The 25,931-nt window shown below is 39.1% G+C and overlaps 1 protein-coding gene across 6 annotated transcripts in view; it reads right to left on the bottom strand.

Annotated features, from left to right (window-relative positions):
• TENM3 (teneurin transmembrane protein 3) overlaps positions 1-25,931 on the bottom strand; it is a 2,200,211-nt gene that overhangs the window by 87,956 nt on the left and 2,086,324 nt on the right. For all 6 annotated transcript variants that reach the window (XM_043546023.1, XM_037897578.2, XM_043546025.1 and 3 more), the window contains one exon: positions 23,433-23,618. In XM_043546023.1, the coding sequence (XP_043401958.1) occupies positions 23,433-23,618 (186 nt within the window). The remainder of the gene's footprint in view (positions 1-23,432; positions 23,619-25,931) is intronic.

The raw sequence follows: 25,931 nt of genomic DNA, 5'->3' as shown, positions 1-25,931 counted from the left end.
TTACCATGGTTGTCGGTGCCGAGGAGTGTGAGCTACGTGCTATGGAAGCAGAAGGTGGTGCCATATACTGCAGTGCTACTGAGCTACTTGGTGCTGCATGTTGACTAGCTCTGACTGTACCAAGGAAGGGATGGTAAGTTTCCCTTTGTTGTTTCTGTCCGAGCCTGCCCGCTTAGGGTTGTTGGCTTGCATGATACCTGCGATACTGGAAGGTCCCGATGTCTCAGACGTAGTTGGCCTCAGTGCAGTTGGTACTGATAGTGTCTGATGGGCCAGGGATTGCCTCTTTTTGGTAGATTCCCGGGAAGGGGAGGGTTGTAACCCACTTCTTGGCCACCGTTTTGGAGGAGTGCTCTTTTCTCTGTGAGGGTGGTGGAGAATGCATGTCAGATGCTGCTGGTGGAGACCATTGCCCAGGAGACGTCTGTGATCCTGGATAAGATGATGGATGCAGAGACTTCTCTATGAGGAGGAGTTTTAACTGAAGATCCCTTGCTTTCATGGCTCAGATTATAATTCAGATTATGGCAATGGGAGCACTTTTGTGGTATGTGTGTCTTGCTGAGATGGCGGACACACTGCGAGTGTCTGTCAGACATCAGGATCGATGACCAGTAAGTGAGGCAGTGCTTAAAACTTGGGAGCTGGGCATGACCCTTAAAATAGGGTTTCTCCCATGAAGGAGGGTATCTACGCTATGCTAAAGGGTATAATATATGATCATTTAATGGGTATAATGATATTTAAATGACTAAGAAAAAAGGTTTGGGTTTTGTTTTTTTTTGTTTTTTTTTGAGGAAAAATGGGGAAGAGAAAGGATAACTAAAAATTTTTTACTAAATGAAGTGGTTCTAAAACCACTAATCTAGACTAATTCTTAATCTAATGGTAAACTCGGAGGCACTGCCAATTGCTCCATTTCAAGCCCAGGGTGATAGAGAATGGACCGAGGAGGGGCATTGGTTGCATAGTGCTATGTAATCGGCAGAAGTGGCGCCAGACAGGGACAGCGCATGTGCGACCCAAACAGGCACTGCTATTGAAATTCTCCGATTGCAGGTGAAGGGATGCAGATTCACCCTAAAGTGGAGCACCCACAGGGAAACACCTCGAAGAAGAACTCCTGTGCACTCAGGTATAGATCCTTTTAACAGGAAGAGAGCAAATGCTACACACTGAACAAAACAGTTTTACACTAAACATATATATCCCAAGAGTCAATAGCATTTAAGCAGATAAATAAACCAAGCTAACACCATCTTAATTCCATAGTAGAAAATCTCACTGTGGGTGATTTAGGACATCAATAGTACAATAGCATCAGGAGGACATTTTATTGGTAGCATAATCTCCCCTATAAGAGTTTGCTGATAAACGCCTTTTCACTTTTTTAAAGTGTTATAAAATTCTTAATATTTTATCCTTAAAAGTACAACTATGCCTGTATATAAATTTGTTTCACATTGCATACATGTGTACACACTCAAAACTGTGCTAAAAGAATATTATTAAGATGCAAGGTCAAACACTCAAAAGTTAGGAAATGCCAGAATTAAGGTTGCCTGTGCAACTTTAGTTTCACATCCTTGTACATAGGCATTATGAATTAGCCTTTAATAAATGATTATATACTATTTTTTCCTTGGAACCCCTGCCTCATTCAGTGCACAGGATGGATAGTGCTCACTTAGTGAGGAAGTACTCAATATTTTGTTCTCCTCATTCAATGTGTGGCCCATGACTTATTTACTCCCCGCCATTCAGTCCCTGCTCTGAAGACAAAATTATTCATTTCCTCAGGGGTTTTCTATGGTGCTTATCACTAAAGCTACGTTTTAGTCACGGGTATTTTTAGTAAAAGTTATGGACAGTTCACAGGCTGTAAACAAAAATTCACGGCCCGTGACCTGTCCATGACTTGTACTATATACCCCTGACTAAAGCTTGCGGGGGAGAGGGGGGGCAGGGGGCACTTTGGGTGCTGGGAGGGGTAGTGGCGCACATCCTGGGGCAGTTGGCGGGGCTGGTAGGCTCCTTACCTTGCTCCATGCAGCAACATTTCCCTCCCTCAGCTCTTAGGTGGAGGCATGGCCAGGCAGCTCTGCACCCTGCCTCCACACCGAGCGCCAGCTACGTAGCTCCCATTGGCTGGGAACTGCGGCCAATGGAACTGTGGAGGCGGTGCCTGCCTCCCCCTAGGAGCCAAGGGATTTTGCCTCTTCCGGGGAGTCCCCCCGAGGTAAGCGCCGCCCAGAGCCCTCACCCACTTCCGCACCCCAGCCCTGAACACCCAAAACTGCTGCTGGGGGAGAGGAGATTGTGGTGGCCCAAGGCTGCCCCAGCAGCGGCCGGTGCAGCTGGTCCTGGGGCTGCACCAGCTGCTTGGGTGGCCCTGGAGTCAGCTGCACTGGCCGCTGAAGAAGTCACGGAATCCGTGACTTCTGTGACAAAATCGCAGCCTTACTTATCACGATCATCTCTGAGTGCAATAATTTAATCAAAAGTGTCAATTAATTTTGGGGGCCCAATTGGAGATGCCTAGGATCTGATTTTTCAGACTACACAGTATTATATAGCAGTTTGAACATATAAGACACAGCTCCAATTGACTTCAGTTGCAGCTGTAAGTGCACTGCACTTTTGCAGATCAAACCTCAAGGTCTCAAGTCAGGGCTCCACAAAATGACAGTCACACTTTAATAATCATTGCAAAAAGGCTGGTTTAAGTGATTTGCTTAGCATCACATAGAACTCAGTGGCAGAGACAGGGATGGAATCCAGTTCCCCAGGGCAGTGTTTAACTGCTTTAACCACAAGACTATTTTTTTCTTTATCGATAATCCCCTGCCTCATTCACCAAACACCTTCCAAATTCTGCAATAGGAAGAATCCTAAGGAGAACAGCTTCCTTCACCATACAACCATGATTCATCTCCAGAGCAGGTCCATCCCATGCACTGAAGGAAGCAGTGGTCCTCTGGAAAAAAATAACATGTTATCACGTAATTAAAGACTCTATGACAATGATATGCACAAGAGGACCAAATTAAGGTTACACAAGGAATGTTAATTTTCGCGTTTCCTAACTTTGGAATGCTTGACTTTGCAACGGTAATAATGTTCTTTTAGAGTAGTTTTTTTTTGTGTACTTTCCTAGATTTAAAAAAAAGAAAACTGAAAAATCAAAAATTCCATCACATCCTTCACACTCATAAAGACATTCATGTATGTCATTAGCAGGGTTGGAATCTTTCAATCCATCATACAGATCTCTGCCATTTGAGCTAACAGTTACTGAAAGCAGCAGTAGGTTATCATCCTCTATGTGGACCAGCATTAGAGGGAGATAAGACACTTTGCCAGAGAATTTCACAGAATATGTGCTGACAGCACATGGTGAGACTCCAAAATCTTGGGTTCAATTCCAGGTTTTGAAGGGAAGTGTTCTCTAGCGGGCATATATTCTTCTCTGGTTTCCCCAAATGTGCCTCTTTCTGCCCCTTCCCCTCCAACCTGTCCAACCCATATATCTTCCTCACCCAAGTCTTTTTATCCCAGTCCCACTCTCCTCACTTAACCAGGACCAGTCTTCACTCTTCAGGCATCTCATCTGAATCCCAGTCTCCTTGCCCAGCCAGTCATAGTCCCCATCTCATCAAGCTCCAGTTCTCCCTCCTGGCTTCTCATCTGATATATCTCTTCCCCCTGGCATCCAATAACTCCCATGCTCACCTTTCCCCTCCCCACTGGCTTCCAGTCCCAATCTGCTTCCCTGGGCTCTTCATCCAATTTCAATGTCCCCCTAAAAAACAAAAACAAAAAAACGAGCTCCTTTTCCCAGTCTCCTCATTAAGCTAGTCCCAGTCTCTCCTCCCGTTCATTGGCTTCCAGTCTTCCTGCTCCCTTGTTTCACTCTCAGTCCCAATCTGATCTGTCTCCTCCTAGTCCCAGTCTCCCACTTCTCCACCAGCCTTTAGGCCCAATCTTACCCACCCCAGGCTTCTTGTCCCAATCTACTTTTCTCATCTCTTCCCCAGGTTTGGCTTTTGTCCTCTCTGCAACAGTAGGGAAAAGTTCTGCTCAGCCCCAGGCTGGAGCATGCTCAGTGTGGACAGAATCTTCAGGGAATTAAGCTGTGAGGCTCTAGCAAGTCTCTACTTAGCATGTGCAAACTTTTTTCAAAAATTAATAAATAAATATATATATGTCCATGTATGTGCACACAACATGTTATCACATAAGTTATTCATTTAGTTAACTGGGTACAATGACTTTTATTGCACATTTATAGCTGATACAATTCAATTCAGCTACAATCTGTCCTTAGGATTTAACGAGATGTCAATTTTATAGACTTTTCTCCTTGTCTAACCAAGATTATAACATTTTAAAGAAAACAACAGGTTTAAGGTTTGAGTAAGTATTAACGAATGCTAATGTGGAATCAGTGCCTAAAGTTGTACATTCAGATCACAGATACTTCATCATGGCAGTCAAATAATATAACTGAGGAGCAAACGAATCACCAGCAAAAAAGAGCCTCTTAAGTCTGTGTACTGAGAAGGCCTCTGACTGTGTGGAGTGGAATTTTCATCAAACAATGCTAAAAATTCGATTTGTTCCTTATTTTTTAAAACAACAATTCAACACATAACATATAAAAAACTAACTTCAGAGAAGACATTATACTCAAAGTAAAAAGGAATCTAAATTAGCCCTTATTGTGCAAAATACTTTTCCAGAACAAAGATGTTTACATTACAATGCTCTTTCTTTTCCCACAGACTGAATGTGGACTGGGAGAAATATGAAACCAACACATAGAAATTTAAAATAAATGAGACACAGCAGCCACCAATCCAAGTACTATAAATGTATTCTATGTATTGTCTTTTTGTTATTATCAAGTTTCATCAGACAGTGTAAATAAGTTACATTCTTCCTTTTCTAGAGTTTGGAAGAACTTGGTTTTAGAGTTATAATAAATTCTGAGCGTTGCTGGGAATAAAATGGCAGTTTGTACACCTTTCCCTGTCAGGCTACTTTTAACCTATCTGAATTCCCTTGTTGCTGTCACAGCTCATATCTGGGAAGATGTAGATGGAATGCCCTTTCTAGGTAAATCTTCCATGGTTCCATCAATGGGATTTTTCACTTACTCTTGCATGATCTGTAAATGTCCACTACATATTTCTGCAACGAGCAGCTGAATAAATGGGAAATTATCTCTATTCTCTGTCTTAGAATAACTTAATTAGTATTCATTACTGACACTCCATGTGGAGTTTAGAGTAAGAATTTTTGGTTGTTTTTAAAGATTTAAATAGGAATTAGGAGTGTTGGAAATGGCCCAACTTGATTATCATACACTTTGTAAGGAGAGTGATCACTTTAGATAAGCTATTACCAGCAGGAGAGTGGGGTGGGGGGAGAGAAAACCTTTTGTAGTGGTAAACACCCATTTTTTCATGGTTTGTATGTATAAGAACATCTTCTGTATTTTCCACAGCATGCATCTGATGAAGTGAGCTGTAGCTCACGAAAGCTTATGCTCAAATAAATTGGTTAGTCTCTAAGGTGCCACAAGTACTCCTTTTCTTTTTGCGAATACAGACTAACATGGCTGTTACTCTGAAACCTGACAAAGGAACAAACCCAACTTTTTTTCCTTTTTAGGTCACTTATGAGGTATATTATGACCTCAGATATATGTATACAAATCTCACTGCCTTCTAATAGGGTTAAACACAAGAACATGAAGGCAGGATTTGGGCCTGAAAGTATATAGGAAAGAGATGTTGTTGTTTTCATCTTTGTTCCCGACTAAAAGTGCTTCTGGCCTATGTCTGGCCCTACATGACTGATTTAACTAGTAACCTACAATAAGTTATTTACTAGTCTCTTCAATTTAAGTAAGCTTTTAAGGAAGCTGAAACATTCTTCAGATCTATGAGATTCTGCTATTCTGCAAAATGTGCCTATCTTCAACTATACATGTGGTCTACATTTTAATGAAAACCACCCACTTAGGAATTTAGAGTACTTAAATTAATTTGTATTTCAGATGTTGGCTCTCCAAAAGATGGCATGGTTTACTTTTTTTAGCTACTTCAATTGCGTAGCCCTGGCTGGCTGTCATGTCTTAAAGACGTCTGCAAATGTAAAACCTTTAATGCTGATATCTACGCTCACAAATATTATACAGGTTTGAGGCACGACCTGGTAACTATTAACATGAATACTTCTGCTTCCACAAGGAAAATCAGAAATATAGTTGTGTGAAGTTACAGGAAACACTGAGAATTTTTTGTGGGCCATTTTGTGATTAAAAAACTGAGCTTTACTTAAAATGTTAATTAAAATGTTCACTTTAAATATCATGGCTGAAATCCTGGTTCTACTGAAGTCAATGGAAAAACTGACTTCAATGTAGGCAGGATTTCACCCACAATCTTTTGATGATCTTTGTAATACAATTTGACATTGTGGAGGTTCTTACTTGAAAATAAGAGTTCTTTAGAATGACAATGGACATAGTTTTACTCAAAAATAATCTTATTTTCAAGTGAAAATACACATTTTGCAGGTTTCTTCATGTCATTGGACCAATCCCATTAAATCAAAAAGATGCTGAGGTTTTTCATTTTTATGTCAAATATTAATCTGACATTCAATTACATCATTTTAAGAGAAGAAAGTATATTTTCTTTCAATCATAAATCTGAAATTTCAAAAGATGCTTTTCTTAGCATGTATGAAGAAGAATTCTTAGTATATATGAGCTAGGAACATTAAAATACTTTAAACATATATTAAAAGTATGTGTATATATTAGGGCTTTCAAGCGATTAAAAATTAATCACAATTAATCGCACAATTAATTGCACTGTTAATAATAGAATACCATTTATTTAAATTTTTTTTGATGTTTTCTACATTTTCAGATATACTGATTTCAATTACAACACAGAATACAAAGTGTACAGTGCTCACTTTATATTTATTTTTATTACAAATATTTGCACTGTAAAAACAAAAGAAATAGTATATTTCAATTCACCTAATACAAGTACTGTAGTGCAATCTCTATCATAGCAGTTGAACTTACAAATGTAGATTTTTTTGTTATATAACTGCATTCAAAAACAAAACAACGTAAAATTTTAGCGCCTACAAGTCCATTCAGTCCTACTTCTTGTTCAGCCAATTGCTAAGACAAACAAGTTTGTTTATGTTTACAGGAGATACTGCTGCCTGCTTCTTATTTACAATGTCACCTGAAAGTGAGAACAGGCATTCGCATGGCACTATTGTAGCTGGTGTTGCAAGGTATTTAAGTGCTAGATATGCTAAACATTCGTATGCCCCTTTATGCTTCAATCACCATTCTGGAGGACACACTTCCATGCTGATGATGCTCGTTAAAAAAACAATGCGTTAACTAAATTTGTGACTGAACTCCTTGGGGGAGAATTGTATGTCTCCTGCTCTGTGTTTTCCCGCATTCTGCATATATTTCATGTTATAGCAGTCTCGGATGATGACCCAGCATATGCTCATTTTAAGAACACTTTCACTGCAGATTTGACAAAATGCAAAGAAGGTATCAATGTGAGATTTCTAAAAACAGCTACAGCACTCGACCCAAGATTTAAGAATCTGAAGTGCCTTCCAAAATCAGAGAGGGATGAGGTGTGAAGCATGCTTTCAGAAGTCTTAAAAGAGCAACACTCTGATGCGGAAACTATAGAACCCAAACCACCAAAAAAGAAAATCCATCTTCTGCTGGTGGCATCAGACTCAGATGATGAAAATGAACATGCATCCATCCTCTTTGCTTTGGATCGTTGTCGAGCAGAACCTGTCATCAGGATGGATACATGTCCTCTGGAATGGTGGTAGAAGCATGAAGGGACATATGAATCTTTAGTGTATCTGGCACGTAAATATCTTGCGAAGCCAATTCCAAAGGTGCCATGAGAACGCCTGTTCTCACTTTCAGGTGACATTGTAAACAAGAAGTGGCCAGCATTATCTCCTTCAAATGTAACCAAACATGTTTGTGTGAGCGATTGGCTGAAGTAGGACTGGGTGGACTTGTAAGCTCTAAAGTTTTACATTGTTTTATTTTTGAATGCAGTTTTTTTTGTACATAATTCTACGTTTGTAAGTTCAACTGTCATGATAAGGAGTTTGCACTACAGTACTTGTATGAGGTGAACTGAAAAATAATATTTCTTTTATTTATCATTTTTACAGAGCAAATATTTGTAATAAAAATAATATAAAGTGAGCACTGGACACTTTTTATTCTGTGATGTAATAGAAATCAATACATTTGAAAATGTAGAAAAACATCCAAAATATTTAATAAATTTCAATTGGCATTCTATTTTTTAACAGTGCAATTAATCGAGATTCATTTTTTAATCGCAGTTAATTTTTTGAGTTAATCGCATGAGTTAACTGCAATTAATAGACAGCCCATATATATATTTTATATATATATGTATATTTATATATATATAAAAAGAGAGAGAGGGAGAGTATATACATATACTCTAAAATTTTCAAATTCTGGGAAGAAAAAAATTGTTTGGAAGCTCTTCAGCAGAAAGATCTGCTGCTTTTTATGGTAAATCCATTTGTGGGAAATGTTTATTGGGTATGCTAATGATGTAAGCAGAATAATAGAAAATTTTCTCCTACATCAAGGACTAAAGAAGAAATTCAGGAGAGATGAAAAGATATGATCAATTTAAAGGGCAGTTATAGTCTGAAAAGTGATCCTCTGGAAAAAATGGCATCATAGGGTTTACTGTATTTCAATGACTCAATTAAAAAATTGTTCAGTTTCAAGTAAAAATAAGGTTTTTCTGTCTGCTACCCCTGAAAACTCCATCTGGGATCAGAAAGTCAGAATGTGTTCTTACTCCCCTAGGCATCATGAATGTGTGTAGTTGGAACTTATTAAGAATACTGTTGATGATGTATGCTCCACAATAGGATCCAGCTCCCTTTCCATAGCTGTTGCTCTGCAGTGCTTTCAGGAATGAAAAGTGCTACAATCTTTCTGTTGTCAGCTGATGAGATTCTGGATATATACAAGGAACAGATCTTTTAAATCAAGAAAATGCTATTTTTACATAGTCACTTTTCTGACCATAACCGTACATTCATATATAAAACAAAAAGCTTCCCTGCTCCCTTGGAAAAAAGAAAGCAAGGAAAAGAAAACCAAAGTCTAGATTGTCCCCTATGAAAGCAAAACTTCTGAAGGTGGCAGAAGTATCCAATTAATCGTTCTGTCTTGTGAGTGTGTTTGTGCTATCAAAATTCACGGATGTTTTATGATCTATACAAGTTTGGGGTCACCCATGTTTCAAGAAGGGCACCCACACAGAGGCTCAGATGTACAGCATTCTGCAGAGTTTCCTGTTCCACCCTGCTATAATGAGGGCTTTGGGATGTATGGTCACTGGGAAGCATTCATGGACAGAGGACTGTTCTCTCGGGATGGACTTCACCTGAGTAAGGAGGGAAATAGACTTCTAGGATGGAGGATGGCACAACTGATCAAGAGAGCTTTAAACTAGGAATCTGGGGGAGATGTCCAGGTAATCTCCACGCCAGATTTTAACATTGAGAGGGAAGAAAACAAAGTAAGAAAGGATACAGCCGTGGGTAGGAGAATGGACATAAGGAGGAAGGGTAGTGTACATATCAGTCTAATAGGTGATACTGGCAGTAGAATGTCTGTGCCTAATCGGGTAAAGAATGTAAGCGAGGCCAAACAGCAAAAATTAAGATGTTTGTACACTAATGCGAGGAACCTAGGTAACAAAATGGAGGAACTAGAGCTACTGGTGCAGGAAGTGAAACCAGATATTATAGGGATAACAGAAACATGGTGGAATAGTAGTCATGACTGGACTACAGGTATTGAAGGGTATGTGCTGTTTAGGAAAGACAGAAATAAATGCAAAGATGGTGGAGTAGCATTGTATATCAACGATGAGGTAGACTGCAAAGAAATAAGAACTGATGGAATGGATAAGACAGAGTCTGTCTGGGCAAAAATCACATTGGGGAAGAAAGCTACTAGAGCCTCCCCGGGATAGTGCTTGGGGTGTGCTATAGACCATCGGGACCTAATTTGGATATGGATAGAGACCTCTTCAATGTTTTTAATGAAGTAAATACTAATGGGAATTGTGTGATCATGGGAGACTTTGACTTCCCTGTTATACACTGAGGACAAGTGCTAGTAATAATAATAGGGCTCAGATTTTCCTGGATTTAATAGCTGATGGATTCCTTCACCAAGTAGTTACTGAACCAACAAGAGAGGATGCCATTTTAGATTTGGGAGTAGTGAGGATCTCATGGAAGAAATGGTTGTAGGGGACAACCTTGGTTCGAGTGATCATGAGCTAATTCAGTTCAAACTAAATGGAAGGATAAACAAAAATAGATCTGTGACTAGGGTTTTTGATTTCAAAAGAGCTAACTTTAAAAAATTAAGGAAATTAGTTAGGGAAGTGGATTGGACTGAACAACTTGTGGATCTAAAGGCAGAGGAGGCCTGGAATTACTTCAAGTCAAAGCTGCAGAAACTATCAGAAGCCTGCATCCCAAGAAAGGGGAAAAAATTCATAGGCAGTTGTAGACCAAGCTGGATGAGCAAGCATCTCAGAGAGGTGATTAAGAAAAAGCAGAAAGCCTACAAGGAGTGGAAGATGGGAGGGATTAGCAAGGAAAGCTATCTTATTGAGGTCAGAACATGTAGGGATAAAGTGAGAAAGGCCAAAAGCCATGTAGAGTTGGACCTTGCAAAGGGAATTAAAACCAATAGTAAAAGGTTCTACAGCCATATAAATAAGAAGAAAACAAAGAAAGAAGAAGTGGGACCGCTAAACACTGAGGATGGAGTGGTGGTTAAGGATAATCTAGACATGGTCCAATATCTAAACAAATACTTTGCCTCAGTCTTTAATGAGGCTAATGAGAAGCTTACGGATAATGGCAGGACGACAAATGGGAAGGAGGATATGGAGGTAGATATTACCACATCAGAGGTAGAAGTAAAACTTGAACAGCTTAATGGGACTAAATCGGGGGGCCCAGATAATCTTCATCCAATAATATTAAAGGAACTGGCATATGAAATTGCAAGCCCATTAGCAAAATTTTTTAATGAATCGGTAAACTAAGGGGTTGTACCATATGACTGGAGAATTGCTAACATAGTTCCTATTTTTAAGAAAGGAAAAAAAAGTGATCCGGGTACCTACAGGCCTGTGAGTTTGACATCTTTAGTATGCAAGGTCTTGGAAAAAATTTTGAAGGAGAAAGTAGTTAAGGACATTGAGGTCAATGGTAAATGGGACAAAATACAACACGGTTTTACAAAAGGTAGATCGTGTCAAACCAACCTGATCTCCTTCTTTGAGACGGTAACAGATTTTTTAGACAAAGGAAACGCAGTGGATCTAATTTACCTCGATTTCAGTAAGGCATTTGATACTGTTCCACATGGGGAATTATTAGCTAAATTGGAAAAGATGGGGATCAATATGAAAACGGAAAGGTGGATAAGGAAATGGTTAAAAGGGAGACTACAACAGGTCACACTGAAAGGTGAACTGTCAGGCTGGAAGGAGGTTACTAGTGGAGTTCCTCAGGGATTGGTTTTGGGACCAATCTTTTTGGCACAAAAAAAGGGAATGTGCTAATAAAGTCTGCGGATGACACAAAGCTGGGAGGTGTTGCCAATACAGAAAAGACCGGGATATCAAACAGGAAGATCTGGATGACCTTGTAAATTGGAGTAATAGTAATAGGATGAAATTTAATAGTGAAAAGTGCAAGGTCATGCATTTAGGAATTAATAACAAGAATTTTTGTTATAAACTGGGGACACATCACTTGGAAGTAACAGAGGAGGAGAAGGATCTCGGAGTATTGGTTCATCACAGGATGACTATGAGCTGCTAATGTGATATAGCCGTGAAAAAAGCTAATGCGGTCTTGGGATGCATCAGGCGAGGTATTTCCAGTAGAGACAAGGAGGTGTCAGTACCATTATACAAGGCACTGGTGAGACCTCATCTGGAATATTGTGTGCAGTTCTGGTCTCCCATGTTTAAGAAAGATGAATTCAAACTAGAACAGGTACAGAGAAGGGCTACTAGGATGATCTGAGGAATGAAAGGAGACTCAAGGAGCTTGGCTTGTTTAGCCTAACCAAACGAAGGCTCAGGGGAGATGTTAGATGGGGTGGGATCTGAGTTACTACAGAGAATTCTTTCCTGGGTGTCTGGCTGGTGAGTCTTGCCCACACACTCAGGTTTTAGCTGATCGCCATATTTGGGGTCGGGAAGGAACTTTCCTCCAGGGCAGATTGGCAGAGGCCCGATGTGTTTTTCACCTTCCTCTGCAGCGTGGGGCACGGGTCACTTGCTGGAGGATTCTCTGCACCTCAAAGTCTTTAAACCATGATTTGTGGACTTCAGTAGCTCAGACATAGGTTAGAGGATTGTTACAGGAGTGGGTGGGTGAGATTCTGTGGCCTGCGTTATGCAGGAGGTGAGACTAGATGACCCTAATGGTCCCTTCTGACCTTAAAGACTATGATTCTATAGCTCATATGGCAGCATGGCTTCCTCAGGAATCACGCTGTCCTGGTGTCCCTTGAAGTGAACCTGTCCCACATACGCCCTCAGCAAGGTTTCACTATGCAGAGGAGCACCCAGTATTAAATAGTTTGGATTAAATTAGTACTATTTTATATTACACAAAACTATGGGGCTAAAGGGAAGAACGCTGTGAAGAATAATCCTCTCCCTGACTTTTCCAGTTGAAGCTCAGCTACATGGTGCACCAGCAGAGGAGCTTCCTCAGGATCAGTGGAAGGAGAAATGATGCAGTGGAGCTGGTAATATCTCCTATTTGTGCTGCCCCCCAACTCAGATCAACCTCATCTGCTTCCCCTACATGTAAGGAAGATCAGTCAGGTATCCAAACTGGTCTTTGAGCAAGAGGACAAAATATGGCTTACACTTGAACTCTGATCTGATAAAAAGAAAAGTAGTGCTTTCTCTATGGTCATATTTGAAATCTGTTGTAAAATGAGCCCTGAGCTAAACACAAATTAAATTAAGCACGGGCAGGTCTTACAATGCTACAGAGGAGAATACTGAATAACTAAGTACGCCTTTCAGAGTAGCAGCCGTGTTAGTCTGTATTCGCAAAAAGAAAAGGAGGACTTGTGGCACCTTAGAGACTAACAAATTTATTTGAGCATAAGCTTTTGTGAGCTACAGCTCACTTTGTCGGATGCATGCAGTGGAAAATACAGTGGGGAGATTTATATACATAGAGAACATGAAACAATGGGTCACTCAGTACTTTTGAGCTTACGCTACTCATGGTCAACCTGAAAAAGAGCATAATACTGACTTTAGCTTTAGGGCCACATACTCACAAAGATCTCCACATCCAGTACCCACAGATGCCAATGGAAGTCCACATGGCACATGATCATGTTCCTATTCATTTTCACTAGTCCTGTGACATAAGGTGGATAAATTTCTGTTTGCAATTTTCCATTTCTTTTTAATAATTATGAAGATCTATAACTTTCAACTATCTCGTTTATCTAATTAATGTGGCCTACCTGTGGCAATCTCTTACTCAAGAAAATCCATGTTTTATTTTTTTTTAAACATTGATTCATGATTTCATGCAACAGAAAACAGTAAAAAAGTACTTTGTCTGCTTTTTCTTCTTTTCATAACTGAATTTTAGGGGAAATAATCTTGCAAAAGTTCTTAGAAGATAAAACAAGGAATGCCTGATTCCCATAGGGATACAAATGTATTACAAACTGTACATTATTTTACTGTCCATCATTATTTGAGGCTAATTTCAATTATGCCCATTAGATAAAGTAACCTCATGCAGTTACTAAAAAAGGAGTGTGAATACCACTATTCCAACTTCAGCCCTCCTGTGGGATTAATTAATGAATGCTTAATGACATTAATCCACATTTAGATCACTTATGTTTAACCACATGCTTTCTATGCATACATATATAAATATTAATTTTGGACAGAATGATAATCGTTCAACACCATAACAATTAAACAGCTGTAACCTGTCTCATGTGTTAAGTGATGGAGCTGCAGGCAAGCTCCATAAACAGATGGTCTTACCCACCCATGCTTAATGTTAACGACTTTTTAAAAAAGAGGTGTTGACAAATCAGAACAAGAAGGCATAGTTTTAATGCAAATCGGCCAATTTGCAATTTAGATTACGCTAAAAACTAATTTGGTGTATAGAAAAAATTAAGCTGTGTTGTAAAACGGAGACATTATACAACACTTGGATATAACAGATTCCCCACCAACATAATTATTTACTGATTTCATTCAGCTAGCAGAGTTTAATGGAAAAGCAGCTGGCAAAGTATTCATATTTATGGGATTTCTATGATTATTACTTAATTTATTAAGGGTACATGACAGTTAAATCACAGAAATAATAGCCCATTTCAAACAAACACTCTCTCTTCCAACTTTACAATATAGATATTCGAAAAGGAGAGGGTCACTGAACTCATTGTGAACGGGGCATAAAAAGAAAACATAACAATAACAATCATCAACAACAAAAACATTTTAGCAAAACTGCGATCAGAAAACATAATTAAGGAATAAATGTTCACTCAGGAGTCTATCTGGTGTCCAGTTGTGCATGTGCAATCTTGCATTCACACAGAGATAAAGGTAGAGGTTGAGGATAGAAATTCCAATCTTAAATATGCAAACTACAATTACAGAAACTGGGTGGCCTCTGTGCTTAATACTTAAAAAACAAACAAAAAAATCACCAAAATTTTAATATGGGACCAATTATTTGAATAGAAATAGAATTCGTTTAGGATGAAAATCTACCATAAGAGGCAAAAATAGATCTTCACAAAATAATAAAGGGCCATATTCTGACCTCAGACTCATGAATGCCACACCCAGACCAATTAAAGAATCGGGCAGGTAATTTCCCATGGCCTTGGCCTGGGGCTCTGTTGTAAAATAATCCTTGATCTAAACTGCTCCCACGTGGATTTAAGCAGAGGTAAAATCTTACCACTGCAAGGGGAAAAATATACAGAGTAATTTAGAAATCCTTTAATTTCCTTAGCACTTAATGTGCTTTGGAACATACACTGCCCTTTATTGACTCAGCTCTACAAGGTGCTGAGCATCTGTGGGAGATTCCATGCTCCTTCAACTCTTACCGACTTAAGTACATTTCAGGATTAAGTCCTACCTGAGCATGCAACTCTTGCTGAACAACTTGTACATCAATCTTTGGAATTGTGCGTGTATCATACAGACCACACAATGAGTGTATCATGAGCAAGTATGGCATTAAGTGAGATTCATAGATTCATAGATATTTAGGTCAGAAGGGACCATTATGATCATCTAGTCTGACCTCCTGCACAACGCAGGCCACAGAATTTCACCCACCACTCCTACAAAAAAACCTCACACCTATATCTGTGCTATTGAAGTCCTCAAATTGTAGTTTAAAGACCTCAAGGAGCAGAGAATCCTCCAGCAAGTGACCCGTGCCCCATGCTACAGAGGAAGGCGAAAAACCTCCAGGGCCTTCCAATCTGCCCTGGAGGAAAATTCCTTCCCGACCCCAAATATGGCGATCAGCTAAACCCTGAGCATATGGGCAAGATTCATCAGCCAGATACTACAGAAAATACTACAAAGATACTACAAAGGGCCAATGGAAATCATGCATATAAATTAATCTTTGATCTATTTTCCTGTTAGTCGAAGTAACCAAAAGAACAGGGTCAGTATTAAGGCTAGTTTTGTTTACTTTACATATTGGTTCTTACATATCACAATACCCCTTACTCATTTTAAATTATCTAAGAAAAACAGATTTAAATTAAATAACTGGAAACAAAAATTATTTCAAGGTATAAATGCCAACATAAGTGAGAATACAATCCCTGATAGATTTCCCGGCTGATCCTTCCCATCGAGCACTACTTAAAATTCTTGATAACCTTGCTAATGCTTTCCACAGTTTAAAACATTAGAAAACCCAAATATATTTTATATCTATTAATTTGTGAAAAACTATTAGTGTGAAAAAGTGTGCTGGAGGAAGCACTGAAAGCTCTGGGCTCATAACTTATTTGAAACAAATACCACTCTTGCTATACTGCTTATCAAAGATAACAAGATCTAGTGCATCAGACCAATATCTGTCCATACTTATAATGCATTTGATTTTTTTCCATATTGTTTAAGAGCTAACTCCCCAGCTGTGTGTATTTCATTTGCAATTTTCCAATCTTTGGCATCCTAAACCCCAGAGCCACCTTGGTGTTTAACAGAGGTATGCTGAGCAGTGCATGTCTAAGCTTTGTCTCAACAAACAAAGCATGTCTTTGTGATCATTAATGATCTTGTTTCCCAATGTACTAAAGAATGAGAATAAAAACAAATAGCTTGTACTTTGTAGCTTAAAGGAATTAGGAATTCCCCCAGGCCAAATTTCCATGTGAATTGCCTGAACGTACATGAAAATCAATGTAACTCAATAAACAACTTGATGTTTAACATATTATTAGAAGAGAATTCCACAAAGGACTATCTTTTTTAAAACACAGAAATGGGTTTTTTGGCTGTTTAATACGTGCCAACTTGAGGAATGCAACCAGTAGGCTAACTGAAAATGAATAGAAATAAAACATTTAGAGACAAACAGAAGTTTTCAGTAGACACTTAGAATATTCTTCACTTTACTGTCTCAAACTGTGCTCATGCTTTATGTAAAACCATACCTCTTTAGATAGTCAAACAGATTATTGAGTTGGACAGTTCAGTTAATGCCTTTACCTACTAAAGGCTCCATTCATGCCTTTATGATTAATGTGCACATATCTCTCCCATCATTTTGATATAGTGTGGACATGACAGATGCAAAATATTGAGTGGATAGATCTGTCCACATAATAATGGGAATTTGTGCATGTGAACTTTGGGTGGCATTTGGCTAGTTGTGTATATATCTAATCTATGTCGATTTCTCAAGTATGTACAGTAGAACCCCATTTATCTGACCCTCCATTATCCGGCTCTCTGTATTAATTGCACAGTCACTAAGCACAGGTCCAGAAGCTGGTGAGGTGGCTGCTAGACAGTGCTGCAGCCTCACATTTTCCCAGTCTCTAGATTATCTGAAATTTTAATTATTGGATCTGGCCCCAGGCCCAATTAGATCTGATAAACTGGGTTCTGGTATATTACCCTAGTATCTAGCTGCTGAACAGCATATGAAATCGTGAGTAAAGGGATTTCCTACTTTTTCAATACAGAAGGGAACATGCAAGACTTCCACATGCACAATGCAAACTACCTAAGTATTTTGCCACCAAGGGCAAGTTGTGCCAGTACATGGTATAAAAATGTTTGGTTTTATAGGCAAAGGATGGCTATGGGAGTACTGTGTACACAGATATCACTTGTGCTTTGAAATCTGTTACTTTGGTGGCCACACTGTTATATAACCTAGAGGGGCTGGGACAAGGGCTCATTGGCTCTTTGCGTGCCAGGCTGAGGAAGAATCAATTCCCATTCCACAATGGCTATGCTATGAGTTAGGTGTGTGATTCCCCCGTTCATATGAATATACATGAGGTAACTTGAATAGAGTCAGTGCAAGTATAAATAGCATTGTAGCATGGGCATCAGCTCCAGAGGCACAGCTGAGCTACGCCAAGTACGTGCCCACCATATTTTAGATGTGTTTATACCTGGCATGGCTCAGCTGTGCCTCCACGACTACACTGCTATCATTTATACTTGCGCTAGCTCTCATTGAGCTATGGTGAGTATCTATACATGAGCAGGAGAATCAGGCCCCTAGCTCACAGTGGTAGACATAGCCTAAGACAGAACTACGGTTGGTTAAGAGCAGAAAAGGACCTGATTTCTCTGCAACACTGGGGTCTCAAAGAGAACATCTCTAAGAAAAACACACATATCAGTGTGGCATATGATCCTGTGCTTCATTACTAATCTTAGAGACCGTAAAAGGAACACAAACAAATCAAACTTTAACCAAAGGTGGGATTTTCCTGACAACAGCGACCACACAATAAATATATGTATTGAAAAAGACAGACCTGCCTGCCCAATGCTGAAGAAAAACCTGTTTGTGCCTAATGTGTTGGAAATATTGTCCAAGAACAGTTAATCTGTGTACAACTATAACCCAGGTAACGCAGCCCAGGTCAGTGAGACCAACAGTAGAGTGATCTGCTGAGTAATTGATATTTGGCAAGTTAAAGCTACCTAAGGAAAGGCTTTATCTTACACTCCCATTTTTTCTTATGATTAATTTTTTTAAGAAAGGTAAGTTGTTCTCCTCCTACCTCTGTAATCACTTCTTAAACACATGCTTCGGTGGGTCCCTCTCATCCCATCTCCAACTTGCCGGAAGGGTTTCACTGGACTCTGCCCTTGTTGCCTCTCTCTTCTCTCTATACACCTTATTTGTGGGTAATCTCATCCACAAGCCCAAATTCAACTGCCATCTTTACGCTGACAACTCCAGACCTCCCTCGCCATTCTTCACCTATTTCCTTCTGTCCAAACCAAAATCTCAGCCTGTCTCTAATATCTCCTCATGGATGTCTAGCAGTCAAAAAAAGCTGAACCTGTCTAAAAAAAGAGCTCTTAATCAGGCCCCTGCAGAAACCTCCCTCCTGTCTCTTTTTAATCATGTGGACAAGACCACCATCCTGTCACTTAGGTCCATAACCTGTGCGTCCTCTTCAACCTGGATCACGTTGTAGGGCCTCACTACTAGCCTACATCCAGTTCTTATTGACTCTTTCTGCTCTAAGATATGGCTTTCCTCACATCTAAAAAACCCAACAAGCCTTGTCCAAGCTCTCTTCATCTTGAGTCTCAATTACTGCAATATTTTGTGTCCTTTTGTCTGGCCTTGAATAATGCAATCTTGCCTCAATTATATCCATTAAGAGTTCTGCAGCAAAGATAATTTTCTAGGCCCACCAATTTGATCATCTCACCCCTACTGCAGCCCTTCACTGGGTTTCCCTTCTCTATTGCATCAAATATAAACTGCTCATCTTCACTTTCAAGGCCCTCAATAGCCTATCTCTTATTCATTATCGAGATGTCAGCTCCCACCTATGTTCAGTCCATGATGTCTGCCTCCATCAGCAAATTATTAAATTTTCATACAAGCACCTTTGTACTTCATGCTACCCTCCCTTCTTGGGAGAAGCTTCCCATAAACATCTGCAAAGCTACCTCATTATCCTCTTTCAAAATCTCCTTAAAACTCTCCTTTGCCATGATGCCTATGAAAACCTTGACAACAGTTAGCCCACAGGTGGGATTAGACCACTGCCTATCAAGACGAAGAATATTCATAGACTCATAGATTATAAAGACAGAAGAGACCATTGTGATAATCTAATCTGACCTCCTGTATAACGCAGACCCTACAAGACTTCCCACAATTAATTCCTGTTTTAAACAGCTCTTATATTTTAGAAAAACAACCAATCTTGATTTAAAATTTTCCAGTGATGGATAATCCACCATGGCCCTTGGTAAATTGTGGCAATCGTTAATTACACTCACTCTTAAAAATGCTCACCTTAATTCTTGTCTGAATTTGTCTAGCTTCAGCTTCCAGCCACTGGATCGTATTATACCTTTGTCTGCTAGATTGAAGAGCCCTTTATTATCAAATTTCTGTTTCCTATGTTTTGCAGTGTTGTTGTAGTTGTGGTGTTTATCTCCCTAGAACAGTCCCATACCATCATCAACTTCCTGGATACCATGATCAATTTAAACAATGGAACCCTAAATATGACTATATTTAAGAAATCCCATGAATCATCACAGTTACCTCCAGAGATCCAACAATCACACCAGACATACCAAGAAATCTGTTCTCTACAGCCAGGCACTTGGATACAACAGAACATGCTCTGAAGAGGAAGTGTGGGATACTCACTTAAAACTACCTAGTTTTAAGTACTGTAGATTGGAACATGGAGCAGGCACGCAAATGTTGCAGGAGACCTCTGCTTCAGTACAGAAAAATATGCCACTGACTGCAGACCCTTCGCCGTCACTACCATCCCACACTAGAATCCATATGGAGTATCATCAAACAATTATAACCCACATTTGATGGGGACCACATCCTGAAAGAAATCTTCCCTGAACCCCCTCTTCTGTCCTTCAAACAATGCCTCAACCTCACCAAGCTCATCAGAATCAAGCTCCCCATAGACCAGGATACACCAGCTCAAAGTGGCACCAGACTCTGCCAAAACAGATGCAAAACCTGTGGACATATCTCCACACTACGATGATCAATACCCCCACAACACACCTTTCAAGATCCATGGGTCCTACAGACACTTATCACAACATGTGGTGTACCATAGCCAATGCATCAAATGTCCCAACAATTACATTGGTGAAACCAGACAATCACTACATTCTCGAATGAACTCACACCAAAAAACGATAAAAAGACAAAAACACCGTATCACTGATGGGCAAACATTTTTCACTAAGCAGTCACTCCATATCTGATCTCTCAGTCCTCATTTTCAAAGGAAACCTGCATAACGCCTTCAAAAGATGAGCCTGGAATTTAAATTCCTAACTCTGCTGGACACTAAAAAGCATGCACTTAACAAATACACTGGTTTTATGGCTCATTATGACAATTTGTAACACACCCTGCTAACCTTCCATTGCTCTAGAACAGCACAGGTGTTAATCGTACACTTCATTTTAAGTGATCTCCTACAGCAGCGGTTCTGAGCTGGTCCACTGCTTACCTGCTGCGTCCGCAGGTTTGGCCGATTGCGGCTCCCACTGGCTGCGGTTCGCCTTTCCAGGCCAATGGGAGCTGCGGGAAGGGCGGCCAGCACATCCCTTGGCCCCTGCCATTTTCCGCAGCCCCCAGTGGCCCGGAGTGGTGAACCGCGGCCAGTGGGAGCCGCAATCGGCCGAACCTGTGGACGCAGCAGGTAAACAAACTGGTCCGGCCCATCAGGGGCTTTCCCTGAACAAGCGGTGGACTGGCTTTAAGAACCACTGTCCTACAGCATGTGTGAATCACTTAATAATCTGTCACATCTTGTATTTAGCTTGGACACTCTGGTTACCTTCCTCAGACTTGAAGAAGAGCTCTGTGAAGCTCAAAATTTTATCTTGTTCACTAACAGAAGTTGGTCCAATGAAAGATATTACCTCACCTACCTTGTCTCTCACTGTTTCCTATGTAGGTACTTATAAACTGTAATCAAGTCACCCCTTAAACTCCTCTTTGTTGAGCTTCCTTAGTCTCTCACAACAAGGCATATTTTCCAATCTGTTAATAATTCTAGTGGCCCTTCTCTGAATCCTCTCCAATTTATCAGTTTATCCAATTTGCATCCTTCTTGAACTGTGGACACCAGAACAGGATGCAATATTCCAGTAGCAGTTGCACCAGTGCCAAATACAGAAGGAACATAACTCCTCCACTGCTACTCGATAATCCTCTCTTTATACATCTAAAGATCAGATTAGCCCTTTTGGCCACAGCACTGCACTTGGAGCTCATGTTCATCTGTTATCACCCCTGAGTCTTTTTCAGAGTCACTGCTTCTCAGGATAGACTTTCCCATCTTGTAAGTATGGCCTACATCCTTCGTTCCTAGATATACAGCCTTATATTTGGCCATATTAAAAGGCATATGTTTTGTTTGCAACCTACTTCCAAAGCAATTCCAATCGCTTTGTATTAGCAACCTGTCATCTTCATTATTTACCACTCCTCCAATTTGTGTGTCATCTGCAACCTTTCTAAGTGATGATTTTGTTTTCTTCCACATCATTGATAAAAATGTTAAATAGCATAGGGCCAAGAATCAATCCCTGTGGGAGACCACTTGAAACACATCTGCTCGGTAATGATTCCTCACTTAAAACTACATTTGGAGATCTATCGGTTAGCCAGTTTTTAATTCATTTAGCGTGTGCCAAGTTTATTTTGTATTGTTCTCGTTTCTTACTCAAAATGTTACCTGGTACCATGTCAAATGCCTTACAGAAGTCTAAGTACATTATATCAACACTATTATTATCATCAATCAAACTTGCAATTTCATTAAAAAATTCTCATCATAGTGTCTCATTGATTCCTAGTACTCCCATATCTGTCTGTATCCATCAGTCTTATACTTAGATTATAAACTCTTTGGGGTACAGACCATCTTTTTTTGTTTTGTGTTTGTACAATGCCTAGCACAATGGGGTCCTGGTCCATGACTACCTGGTCCTGTGGTAGGACAAGTAAATAATAGTGTCACTTGCTTTTCTGTGACAACTTTTCTTCCCCTTTTTCTAATTCTTCTGCTCTTTTTAGTATATATATATATATACACACACACACACACAAATCCCTGCATTTACTCACTGCCAAAGATGCCTGTCAAATTCTGTGTGATTGGAAAAGTATACATCCAAAGGCAGAATGTGGCCTTTGGTAAGTTTCTGGAGACACATTCATGAACTTCTAGGAAAGAGAATGATCTTTCATATAATTTGAAGGAAAGGATCACACACTTTGCTTTTTGTCTATGTTATATGGAATATACAGGGTGTAAATAAGTCAATGATAAAAGCACAGGAGTTTCTAAAGGATAGAACATTTCTGATTACGGAAACATACAGAGATTAATGAAGACTGCTTCTTTTGAATTTGTCATTTCAAAGTGCTTTTAAATGTAATGTTATTTGCTTAGCAGATATCTTGTACAACTGTAAAGTAGAAATGCATTATGTCAACAAAAAGGATAATTGAGCGGGGTGGGGTGGCAGTTAGATTTCTTTACCACCTTGGTAAGTGTTTTCATTTTTGGGCTCAGGTTAGAGTAAGTTTTGTAGGCTTTCTTCTTAGAAAAGGGGCGGCGGGAAAGGTAGCATAGTAACATCTTTTGGAAAACTATCGTATAAAAATAAAAAAGCATACATCAGAAGACTTATTTACAGTTTTAAAAAATATGTAAGCTTCTCCTCTACAGGAGGCAGTTACAGGAAACGATTGAAAGGGAAATTCTTGCACCTCCCATTTGTGGCAAACAAGCTGTAAAGAACTGATAAGCCATTATGTAATCATTTCCTTTCTTAAAACATCAGTTCCTTTACACACACTGACAGGTGCAAATATTCTGTTTGAAGAAACAAGCTTCAAAGTGTTACATTTCTGATGCACAAAAGGCCAGGAATTCTAGCTTTTTGAGTTTTGTATTGAAGACAGATATTAAAGCACAGCTAGCCTACCAATAGTACAGTGCTCTCCATTCCATCCCTGGCTACATTCACACTTCCCATCTTTACAGGTTCCATGTTCAGCACAGCGAGGATGGCAGGCTCTTTGATTGCAGGCTGGTCCAGTCCAACCTTCTTCGCAACGACATGTTCCACCCATGCAAACACCATGAGAGCCACAGTCCACGGAACAGATTTCTGTATTTAAAAGGAGGGATGGGAGAAACAGAGAGAAAGAACAAGAGGAGAGCGCACATTAATTAGCAAAGTTATATTTTAATTCAACATATGAAGGAGAAAAGCAAAATCTTTGAAAATTAAATCAAAGGAATTTACTGCTAAAAGCATTTTCAGGTAGGACCCAAGAGAATATGGAATATGGAATTTTATCTCTGCTAATGCTTAATTAGTTACCCAGTAGACTTAGTAATGCCTACTTGTCCACAGCTCTTCTGTCAGTTAGCTCTGAGTAATTTCCAATTATATTTTTTGCGAGCACATATTTCTTAAGAGTTACCTTTTATAGCTTAGATTATATGCATTTAAACCCATTAGAACTTACGGCATTGTTTTAGTGACTAAATGTACCACGTACCTTACAGGTCATTTACATTATAGGCAAAAATCTACAATTGAACAAAAGTTCAGTTTAGCAAAGGGGCTTTTTTTCCTTTCCCCCAGGTTTCTTTCAAATTTGAAATGTGCCATCTCTGACATATTTTTTCATTAAAAAGAATCAGCCTCAGTGAGACACATTAGTGCATTGCTGACATACTGACATGTCTGTTAAATATAACATTTTTTAAAACTTTCTGTAAATTTATAGGAATGACAGCTTTAGGCAGTCTGGTTTAAAAACAGAAAGACTATTAAAAATAAATCAACAAAAGTATTCAACTTGTCACCTACACTAACAGGGTTTTATAACTAGTAGAATAATTGAAAAGAACATTAAGGCCTAAGTTATTCATAGGCCAAACAATATATCTTACATCTCAAAACTAATACAAGATAATAATTCAGGTTGTTATAGTTTGCATTTATCCTTTTTCTTTATTCAGTCAGTCTTTGGAAAACTTAATTTGGGTGAATCTGAGTACAGAAAAAAAGCCTGAGGGATGTTTTTTAGTCTCTTAGAATACAGTTAGTTACAATCATATGCTGGTTCATAAGAATGTTATATTTAGTTTGGGTTTCCTTGTAAAAGACAGCAAACCACCCTAATAAGAAAGAACTAAAATTATTTTTGACTGCAATAAAAAGAGAGCTCATAAAAGAGGCTGAAAGGTTTTACATACGGGCTTTGTTTCCAGTTTTTCATTCAGTAGTATTTTCCCCCCAATAGATTATAATTCTCTGCCTCAAAGTGCTATAAAACATTCAACACAGCATCAAGTTTTGATGGCACTTCTTATGAGCAATAGTGCAGAATGTTTACTGGGCAAGAGAGCTCTGCTGTTTTTCCCACACAACATTTTCTATCTACTTTGAATTAAATTTTTGATTAAAAGATCTGAGATGATCTGATTAACTTCAGAGTTACAGAACATCAACCCAGCTGCAGGAGAGGCAGAAGTTTATTTCAGAGGTTCCCCCTTTTTTCTTCAATCTAATCAATTTTTCATTAGGGTGAAGGTGTTTATCAGCTTTGAGCACACTAGCTTTGAGCAAGGTGTGTCAATCTTTGTAATTAACTTATTAATTAGAGTTAATTTAATTGAAGTGGAATTGAAGGGCTAATTAATGGACAAACTGCTGATGAAGATAGAGGAAAGCTCTGTTGATTTCAACCCTGTAAGCTTTCTGATGGATATAACTCATTCTTCTCCCTTTTGCAGCTTTACAAAATATTTCTTTATGAGTAAGATTTACTTATTTATTGACTTTAAATATCTGAAGGTCATTTTGTACAACTTCAGTAGGGGTCCTTTACATTTTATTGCACAAACTATTTTCTATGTCATAAACCTGAAGTAACTGAAATATCTGAATATACAGGAAACAGATCACTTGTCTACATTTCAGCTATCAACTACTTTTCGAAAGATGAGCACAGACAGTGAATGACCAAAAATAACGTGTAGTGTGTAAAGATGGATACAGAAGTTGTGCACAATCCATATTTTCTTTGAACCATACAGCAGACTTTCCACAAACAGTCATTTTTATAAGAACCTAAGCACTTGGATGCCATACCAGATGAGCTCAGAAAGCTTTCTGTGCTCAGCAGACATTCAAAAACAAAATTAGCAGAATAGTAGAGGACAACACCTTTTCTTTGGAAGTACAAATATTACTTTAGTATCTGATAATACATATGCATACACAAAGTAAATGCCTAAATCTGAAAGTATATATGAAACGTTAAATATGGGAAAATACTCCTCTTCTACAGTTTGCTCACTCTGTTGCCTTCCCTTGAAAATCCATACCTATAGCTGATACCTGAGCTACCAATGACTTTCAAGGACTGTTGATCAATATCATAGATAGACACAAAGGGCATTTCAA

Source organism: Chelonia mydas, chromosome 4 (assembly GCF_015237465.2).
Source record: "Chelonia mydas isolate rCheMyd1 chromosome 4, rCheMyd1.pri.v2, whole genome shotgun sequence".
Taxonomy (NCBI): domain Eukaryota; kingdom Metazoa; phylum Chordata; order Testudines; family Cheloniidae; genus Chelonia; species Chelonia mydas.
The sequence above is the reverse complement of the archived record's forward strand: the minus strand, read 5'-3'. Positions and strand labels throughout refer to the sequence as shown.